The sequence below is a fragment of the Pongo abelii genome, chromosome 11 (assembly GCF_028885655.2).
Source record: "Pongo abelii isolate AG06213 chromosome 11, NHGRI_mPonAbe1-v2.0_pri, whole genome shotgun sequence".
Taxonomy (NCBI): domain Eukaryota; kingdom Metazoa; phylum Chordata; class Mammalia; order Primates; family Hominidae; genus Pongo; species Pongo abelii.
The window spans coordinates 64,686,808-64,697,316 of record NC_071996.2 but is presented as its reverse complement, the minus strand read 5'-3'; the positions used below and the strand labels follow the sequence as shown (position 1 = coordinate 64,697,316).

The following is a 10,509-nucleotide window of genomic DNA, read 5'->3' as shown; positions in this document are numbered from 1 at the left end:
ATATAGTTCACAGAACTGCATTTTCATATCCAAAATGATTTTCTCTATAAATTTTAAAGCTCTCTCATTAGGCAGTTAAAACACCTAGTTTCACTCTGGTTGACACAACATTTGTAATTGCCCTGCAGATAAAATTGAAATGAGATTCCTTGTCGTGTTATAAATAGAATGTATTCCACAGTGATATACATAAGATTGTTCGCTTAGAAAAATATATCTAAATTCCTAAAGTTTCTTTAAAATGTTAGTGATAATTGGAATTTTATGAGATTATATGTCTCAATTTTTTTGGCAGGCTGGAGCTAAGAATCCCGTTGTTCGGATATTTATTATCGATACCACTTACCCTGCGTATGTAGGTCCCCAGGAAGTGCCTGTTCCAGCAATGATAGCCTCAAGGTAGTTCATCTCAGATCCCTCCCATCTTTCTATCCTATATTCTAGTGAGTTTATGCTGTGCATGCTAGAAGCAAAAAACAAATAAGTAAATAAGAGTTGCACACAAAGCTAAAGACATACAAAATTAAAATTGACAAATAAGTTTCCTTAATTGGTTTTTCAAAATTAGCCCTTTTACACATATAAACGTGACCTCGGTGATCAATCTAAGTGAAACTTGCCTCAGATGTACAGATGTGAACTTGGGACCAACAAGCAGATAGTAAAATTCATGTATGTCCTCACCCTGGCTTCTTTCAAGTTTGGCGGACTTTATCTCAAGCCAGGATTTGTGGCTCTATGTGGATCACATGTGTATGATAAATAAGAGAAGATAAGCTGACCCTCTCCAAAAATTAGCATTTTTCACAATGAAGCAGGCTATTCTCATTTATCTGGTTTTAGAATTGTCTAGAGATGAACTGTAGGCAGGCAGGGACGTGAAGGATTCTCACTTTCCCAGCATGATGCCCTATGTCTGATTGTCTGATTAGTCCAGAATACAGCGAACTTCAGTTAGTCCTCTGTGGTCTTTCTGGTTGAAGTGGCTAAGGGGAAGGTGCCCAGGCCCTGCCTGTTGGGCTTTCTTAACACTTCCTTAATGTCTAGAAGGCCAATCTTGGGTCTTCGCCTTCTGCTTCATGAAGAATAGCCAAGCTCAAATGACTGATCACTAATAGGGAAAAGAGTCCCACGAGAGGCTTCTCCTGGGCCTTGCTGAGTCCACTCTTGTATAATCAAACATGACTTTATATTTTTGAATTATCTGCTATTCCCCACCCTGATCGAGTCAATGAAAACTTGACTCAATACATCATTTTTTTTTGAAGGGTCATTCTCCACAGGTGGCAAATGAAATGAGTGTAACACAAGGAGTCCAGAGGCTTGTTTGAACAGCTGTAAAATACTAACAATAAAATAGTAGTAGCAAACATATTCTGAATACTCATCATGTAGCAGACATAGTTCTTAAGCAGTTTAAGCACTCTCAGCCAATCTTTACAGCAATCTTTAAAATAGGTAATATTATTATTCTGATTTTATATAAAAATAGAATAGTTAAGTAACTGGCCTAAAGGTATGTAACTATTAGGACATAAAGCCAAGATTTGAGCCTGAGGTCCCTTCCAGCTCTGTGATTTCCTTTACATTGATTTTCCAGAAGTTTGTGATTCATTTTATGTTGATGTTCTCTACCTACTAGTTCATCCTCAGAGTCATGGAATCATTGCTGCCATTCACTGACATCTAGTATGTGCCAAACATATTTGAGTTATTTTGCATACAACATCAGTGATTTATTCCACAAGTCTGAATTTCAATACCTGACCATAGTCACAGCTAAAACTTAGCTTCCAACATGAATCTGCTGAGAGACAAAGATTATCCTTTTATCACACTTGTCTCTTTCTCAACTAATTATAAGGTGAAAAATTGAGTTTACTTGTGCAAAATGCAAGTTTAATGCTTTTTTTCCCTCTAGATTGATCAGTAGCTTTGGCATTATGTTTTAAATTCTTTTCTAAAATGTTAAAATCCAGAAACGGAGAGAAAACTCACATATGAAATGATTTCATTAGATGAAGAAACTCTCATAGATATTTTTTAAGTAAGTAGAGATATTTAAACTTTCTCTCCAGAGAAAGGAACATTTTGTCTTCCTTACCTATTAAATAAGTAATGTATAATAATGACATATATCCTTTAGAAAACAAAAATTAAGAAATTATTTGTGTGTGAAACTGGTTTATGGTTGTGACTACCTGTTTCTATTTTATTTGCAGTGATTATTATTTCAGTTGGCTCACGTGGGTTACTGATGAACGAGTATGTTTGCAGTGGCTAAAAAGAGTCCAGAATGTTTCGGTCCTGTCTATATGTGACTTCAGGGAAGACTGGCAGACATGGGATTGTCCAAAGGTAGGGTATATTATGATCACGGATATGTATTTCTGAAGATCAAGGCACAATAGTGGGGACTCATCCATAGCTAACATTTTATGTTGTAAAGCCAGGATTACTGCATTCAACCCCCAACTGCTTTGCAAAAAAGCACTCAGTATTCATGGGTCCATCATTTTATTAAATAAATAGGATACCTTTTATTTTCTTGAATGACTTAAACCTTGAAATTGAATAGCCAAAAAGAAAAAATGGGACAACATGACATTGGGAAAATCAGATATCTGGTTCTCAATTATAATGGTAAACCAGCCTTTTGAGATTATAACATTGGCAGTCCAACAGAAAGCAAAGCAATGCAGATGAAACCGTAACATGGGTCTACTAGATAAATATATATGTTTTAAACAAAAGAACCAGAGAAGAAATGCAAATGGGGCATGTTCTATTCAATGTTAAAAATTAAAAATGAAAAATTCTGAAGGAAATGGATATTATCAAAAGAAAGCCAGATATTCTGTTTTGTTTGTTTTTTGTTTTTTGTTTGTTTGTTTTTTTTTTTTTTGAAATGGCGTCTCACTCTGTTGCCAGGCTGGAGTGCAGTGGCACGATCTGGACTCACTGCAACCTCCGTCTCCCAGGTTCAAGCGATTCTCCTGCCTCAGTCTCCTGAGTAGCTGGGACTACAGGTGTGCACCACCAGGCCCAGCTAATTTTTTTATTTTTAGTAGACACAGGGTTTCACCATGTTGGCCAGGATGGTCTCAATCTCTTGACCTCGTGATCCGCCTGCCTCAGCCTCCCAAAGTACTGGGATTACAGGCATGAGCCACTGCACCTGACCCAAATATTTTGATTTTAAAATCAAATGAGAATTACTGAGAATGTGACATAAGATATTAGATCAAATTATTCTGTTATCTGGTTATCTTAAGACAGTACCCGATATGTACTAATTTTGGGCAGAAAAAGCCTTGAAAACTAAGCACAGATTTATTGTTGAGTTTTAATTGTTTCTAATACTCAAATTCAAACATAATCTGTTGAATTAATGAGTCAGAAAAACCGCTTAACCAATGTATAAGCTTTAAAATAAGCCTTTTCTTAATTACTCACATTAGAGTCTAAGAGATACAAAATGTTTTCTTTAAATAGGATATTTGATGGGTACATTTCATGAGTCTTCTAATTATGAAGAAATGTTTCATTAAAACAAACATAGAATAATCATATTTTATGAAGTAAAAAGAAAAGCACAGAACAATCAAAGTAAATCACTAAATTTCATCTAGAAATTAGGACATTATGTTTTGCAAGAAAAAAGTCATATGAGTCTGTTTGGAAATATATCAGGACTATAATAGTCAACATTACTCAGGCTAAAAATATTTTTTTAAATCACTACTGTGTCTGTGAGAGGCTCGACTAATTTTGATGGAATATGCTAGAAGCGTATTTTTATCTTATATATATTTTGATATACAAAGCAGGATGATTTTGGCTTTAATACAGTATCATAGGCAAAGAAAGGATAGACTAATCTTGATTATGCTAGTTAATTAGAAACAATTGGTCTGGTTAGTCAGCTTTGGGTGACTATATCTTTAAACTTTTCAATGAATCTAGGTATTAGGGACTATTGCTTTAATTTTATTAGTTTGAACATAATGAGATTTATAATTTAGACACAATTTTTAGCTCCTAAAACTAGGAATTTTAAAACTGTGATTGCTTTGAAATCTGAAATTCTAATTTATCAAAATCTGAGACAACTTTAATCCAAACTGACAGAACATTTAAGATGCTCATTCAATGAGGTGTGGAAGTCCCTGGAATATAAACTTTAGTTTTACAGCCAGAAAACAGTGCTTAAATTTAGAACATCATGTTTGAATAACCTTAGAATTTCTAAACACCTCTGTTTCAAAATAGTTTGATAAATACATGCAACACATTTTGAGATTTGAGAATAACAGTGTTGAATTTCCCAGAAACCATCCTCATGACTGATGTGTGTATGTGTGTGTGTGTGCACACACTTTGAAAACAATATTTAAGGTTAAGTGACCCAGCAACATTTTATTCATGCTGAGAGTCATGCCCCAAACAAACAGGCAAAGGAAACTGGCAACAATGACTTGTAATAAAATTGTATTAGTGAGATTTATTAAGAAATTTATAGTTAGGGGAAGAAACATCTTTTATATTATGCTTCCTCCTCTGAAAAGGGAATTAAAATTAATTTTACTTTTATGGCTAAAAATAATAAATCCAAAAATTACACTATTTTTTTCCGAGTCTTATCTTACTTGTTCTCTCTGAGGCATTGGTCTGTCCCTGTAAGAGAAAATCCAGACTGTGTTCTTAAAATTTGTTATTCCCCTGCCTTTTATGACAGTACACCCTCTCATGGTTCTTCTTCTGCTTCATTGACTGTTCTTTTCCTTTCCAGCTCTTCTTCTGACTTCTCTAGAAATCTTATTATTCTCCAAGTTAATGTATTTGCAAGGTAGGCTAACTGCTATAACAACAACAATAAAAACCTCCAATAATTCAGTGGGTTAATACAGTAGAAATTTATTGCACATTCATGTAACCATCCAATAGTGAGTCCAGGTAAGTAGGGTATGATGGGGATTGGGGAATGGTGTACTCTGCTTCATATAGTCATTCGGGAACCTAGGTGATGGCATTTCTGCTAACTGGCTTCCAACACTATTCCAAAGTTGGTCAAACCTGAACATCAACATCCAGCTGAGGGATGGAGAAAAGAATGAAGGGTAATGTAAGAGAGGCTATTATGGGCTAGGCCTGAAAGTAGCATGAGTTATTCTGTTCACACACCATTGACTAGAACTTATCAAATAACCATGGTCAACTGAAGGAAGGCTGGGAAATACATTTCCTACCCGTATCCCTAGCAAAAAGAGGAAATGGTCTGCTGATTATCCTGCTGTCTGTCTCAACTCTGTACTTATTCACCTTGGGTAATTTTAATCTATACCAGAGCTTTTTGGTATACTTGCCAATAACTCTCAGACTTATTTCTGAGGATTTGAACTTTTCAATATGTGTGGCTTCACTTTCTCTGTTCCATTCTCACTGCCATGAGCTTGATTAGAGTCTTTATCATTCTTTTCCCAAACATTACAATAGCCTTCCAGTTGGTCTCTCTGCCTCCTTCCCTCTTACCCACTTCTAGTTTATCCTCTGCATCATGTTCATAATTATATGTTCCAAATTGTGAATTGGAAGACCTTCAAAAGATTTACCAAACAGGAGAAATTGAAACTTCTTAGGCTGCCATAAAGATTCTCCAAAATCTTGCTCATAAACATGCATTCTCCTTCATCTTCTAACTCTTTCCTGTAGTCACTCTCCACTCAGCCATACTGAACCATCTGTTGGGTGACTAAGCTGGTCTGGTCTCTATGCTATTTATTTTACCTAGAATGTTCTTCTTTTTCTAATTATTTGTCTAGAAAAGTCTATTCATTCTTTTAGGATTACTAAGTGTTTGTTCAGTAAATGATCAATTACATTGTGCTAAAATATAACCCAAAATAAGATTCAGTGCAAATTTTAACATTTTAGCTACTTCATAGGACCCAGAAAAGAAAGAATTTAACCTAAACTCCACTGTTTTACCTACACCACATCAAGTGGATTGTGCTGGGCCTCCATAGATGTTGTGATAATTCCAAGTCACTGCCTCATGGAAAATTTAGGCATAATTATTAAGGATCTGCAACAAAATTACCCATGTATATACAACAGTGCTGTTATATGAGATTTTTAATATTGTCCTTTTAAACTCAAATTTGAAGTTAGTTGACTAGTAATGGTATACTCTGATCAGGCAGCTTAACTGTTTCCAAATGTCCAGATTATATTTAGGAAAAAAATGTTCTCTTAATACTATGTTCGATGTGATCTTTTGTCTTTTAGACCCAGGAGCATATAGAAGAAAGCAGAACTGGATGGGCTGGTGGAGTATGATTTTGCTATCTTTTTCTTACGTTTTAATGAAACTTGACAGATGCTCAGCTATCAAAGGACTATTTGCAATGTACCCAAACTGGCACTACTTATTTTCATAGAAAAAAATAGCAAGGTATAAAACACATAGGTAGTGATCTCTTGAGTGATTTTGTGCCAGACAATTTCAATGTCCATCTTTTTAGAATTCTATTGAAAATAACTCATACTCCTCATGTCCCAATTTTAAGTTTGTCAACTGAATCCTTGGTATCTATAACTAATATTACTTTTTAAACAAATACAATATAGATCATTTTTCAAAAGGAAACAAAATCCCTGATCTGTTAAAATCATCTTAATAATTACTAGTCTTTTGAATCCAAAAAAAATAAATACACTGGGTATCCTTGTAATTTAAAGACAATCTACCTCTTATTAAATTTCATATGACGTGTACTAAATTTCATATATGTATACTCCTTCCAGTATTTAAGTAATGATTTGGTATCAAATAGGAAAATGTCTGTTTTGTTATTTGTGATCATTTATATTTGGAAGTTTAGGATAGGTTTATTCAATAATTTATGAGGATTTTTAATGTAAAATGATGCTTGAGGTAAATAGCAATTGTATTTTATATCGTATATGAAGAATAAAAAGGAATACAAGAGAATAAGTGAAGGTTGGTAGAGGCTGCCACTTATCACAAACACATAATTCAATTCAATTAGTATTTGAAGAGGAAAGGCTACTTCTCTAAGATTTGGACGCATTATGCAATGAAAAAGGAAACTCTTAGGACCTGGTTTAACACATTAGTCCATGATCCAAGGACAAAAAAAAGTCAGAAATCAATTCTAAGATGATAAATTATATAAAAATTTAAACTCAAATTGGCTGGGAAGAAGATAAATTGTAAAGTGATAATCTTCAAATATTAAAAACTCTTAATTGTACACTTTTCTGGATCCAGTTGATATTGGCTTACATGCTGTTTAATTTATACTCTGTCTTTAATTAAAGATACTGCAGTTTTATTCATTAACTAGGGAATAGTTACTTTATTTCTTATATACAGCAAATGTAAATTACACTCTGAGGTAACAAGATAATAAAGATAAGTATGTAATTCAGAAAAAAAAAAACCTCCTGTTTGAACTCACTTTTCCTACTGTCCTAAATATCACAGGAAAAAAAGAGTAGTATTCAGTTAAGAAAAGTATTCTCTAAATTTTATGTATTCCTAATCAATATGAATCTCACCTTTCAGAAAGGTGATTCTAAGATCGGTATTTGAAATTTTGAGGAAAAAAAATTAATCTACCAATTCACTCCCATTACAAATATGTCCAGTAAAGAATGAAGGGAAGAAAGAATGCTTGAAAATATTCTTTAGTCATGTTCTCCAAGATAATAATATAACTAGATTTACTATACAGTTATATGAATAATGTAATTTTATAATTATATCAACAATGATACCAACAACCCTTTCAAAGTCATTATCTTGAGCATCTATAAACATTTATTTTGACAATGCTTCAGTGTTCAAAACACTGAAACACTTTAGAATGCATCTTTTGAAAGCTCATATTTATAAGCATCTTCAGTATCTTAATAATTTAAAAAATCTGTATTGCACTAACCTTGCATTCCCATCAAATTGAGCTGAATGAATGAATGAATTGCCGGCAAAGCTTTAGAATTTTTTTTTTTTTTTTAAGACGGTGTCTCACTCTGTTGCCAGGCTGGAGTGCAGTGGCATGATCTCGGCTCACTGCAAGCTCCGCCTCCCGGGCTCAAGCGATTCTCCTGCCTCAGCCTCCTTAGTAGCCGGGATGGCAGGCGCCCGCCATCACGCCCAGCTAATTTTTGTATTTTTAATAGAGACGGGGTTTCACCGTGTTAGCCAGGATGGTCTCAATCTCTTGACCTCGTGATCTGCCTGCCTTGGTCTCCCAAAGTGTTGGGATTACAGGCATGAGCCACCGCCCCCGGTCCAGCTGTAGAATTTTTTAAAAAATACCCTCAGTGTCAGGAGATCAAGACCATCCTGGCTAACACGGTGAAACCCCGTTTCTACTAAAAATACAAAAAAATTAGCCAGGCATGGTGGCGGGCGCCTGTAGTCCCAGCTACTCGGGAGGCTGAGGCAAGAGAATGGCGCGAACCCGGGAGGCGGAGCTTGCAACGAGCCGTGATCGCGCCACTGCACTCTAGCGTGGGCGACAGAGCCAGACTCTGTCTCAAAAAAAAAAAAAAAAAAGCCTTCAGTGGAGGCACATATGTCTCCTTTGAGAGACTACGAGGTCCTTACATTAAATCAAAAATCATTCCCAACTAAATGGCATGAGCCTCCGCGCCCAGCCCAGCTGTAGAACTTTTTTCAAAAAATACCCTCAGTTGAGGCACATACATTTCCTTTGGGAGAAGATGAGGTCCTTATATTAAATCAAAAGTCATTCCCAACTAAATCTAGAGAGTAAATGAGTTACTTATCTGGGACATGTGGTTTTTGTGCCAGATCATTTTAATATTCATAGTTTTATAATTCTATTGGGAACAACTTATTTTTATGTACTAATCTCAATCTCTTAACATGTATTCAGTAGTCAGTAAAACTTCTAAATTCCAGAAGAGAAATTATCAAAAATTATTTGCAATGATTGTTTTCAAGAGTCAGTTTACACTCTCCCAAGGCATCTGCTTTAAATGGATTATTAATTAGCTTTTGTAAGTTCTGACATGCCTTTTGAAAAAGTCTGGCCACAATTTTATATAGCCATAACTCATATGTCATAATATATTGTATATTTAATAGCTTCCTTTGATCTATAATGAAACTAATGACTTAATAAAATTAACCAGAAAAAACTAGAAATGTGTATGTATTTCAGACATTTGTTCAAGTAACATTTATAGGGTCTTTAGATAAAGTATACAGGCTAGTCGTATTAGTATAAATTTTAAAAGCTATTTTTGATCTGTCGTTTCTTTTGAGTTTGTCAGAGATATTTAAAATGGAAAAAGACTCTCAGAAATCACCTATGAATTAGAAAAGGGAGATTAAATGACTTGCTAAAAGTAACTGATCTGTTAGTTGCAGGCACAGAACTAGAAAATAGGTTTCCTGAGAACTTTACTTACCACTTTTTTCCTCCAGCACTGACACATCCAGTCTTTTAATTTAGGATTAATAACCTAACTTCTTTTTTGGTATTTAATCAGAAAAAATAACAACAAAATTGCTTTTAAAACATGTTTGTTTTGTTTTGCTCTGCAGAGAACAGACAGAAAAGTGAAGAGTTAATCAAAGGAACCTAGTGCTTAATTCCTTAAATTTGGAGAACAAGCACTGAAGGCATTATGCTTAGACTGCAAAGTCACATCAATTATTTTAAAATAATTTAAGCAACACACTACACCTTCTTTAGGCATCTGGCAAAATCCCTTGGTTCAAAAAAGATGAATTTTCTTCTTGATGCTTGAAAGCTTGTGCTTTTGACTGAATGTGAACTCAGTTTAGGGCATCCGCTTTAGGTCATTTAACAGCTGTGGCAAGATATTACATGGCGGTAAATAATCTCACCTTCCAGGTAAAATATTTTAAATGGCTTTGCACTTCATATAGAGATGAGTAATCTATCAGAAAATCTAACCATAGTAAAGAAACCAGTGTAAGGGCCTCATTAAAACTGAGGACAACTTAGTGTGGGTGCTTATCTAGGGTCCATGTGTGACTTGCAAGAAGCACTTAAGTCAGAACACTTTATGGGCCTAGCTCTAGCAAAATGAATGTGGACATATTTCACACTCTCTTTACCTCACCCAAGTTACCTGTTCATCTAAAGCAGCTGTCTTCAATGTGTGCAATGAAAGGGGAGAAGATAACAGTCTTTGCTTATCAGAAATATTCTTCCTGTTTGCCTGATTCTAATATCTTAAAACATAACACTCTCCCCTGTTTTTTTATTTTCAATAAAAATGAGATGCTAAGTTTTAATCTAGAACAAATCCCCTTTAAAAAGTCCCTTAACTAACTGACTGCAGCTTGCAGACAATTTTTCTTTTTACTGTGGTACCTTAAAAAATGTTGTGACTAAGGTTTTATTTTAGTGATTAAGGCAATGTAGAACCAACTTTTGTGTTTCACAATGAGGAATAAGAAGGAGACATAGGCCAGGTACA

The 10,509-nt window shown here is 34.7% G+C and overlaps 1 protein-coding gene across 2 annotated transcripts in view; it reads left to right on the top strand.

Annotated features, from left to right (window-relative positions):
- The window catches only part of FAP (fibroblast activation protein alpha), a 73,128-nt gene that overhangs the window by 27,465 nt on the left and 35,154 nt on the right, over positions 1-10,509 (top strand). The window contains exons 10-12 of one of the 2 annotated variants that reach the window (XM_024243266.3): positions 296-399; positions 2,223-2,358; positions 6,289-6,333. In XM_024243266.3, the coding sequence (XP_024099034.2) occupies positions 296-399; positions 2,223-2,358; positions 6,289-6,333 (285 nt within the window). The remainder of the gene's footprint in view (positions 1-295; positions 400-2,222; positions 2,359-6,288; positions 6,334-10,509) is intronic. The other variant, XM_024243267.3, reaches the window with a different exon arrangement.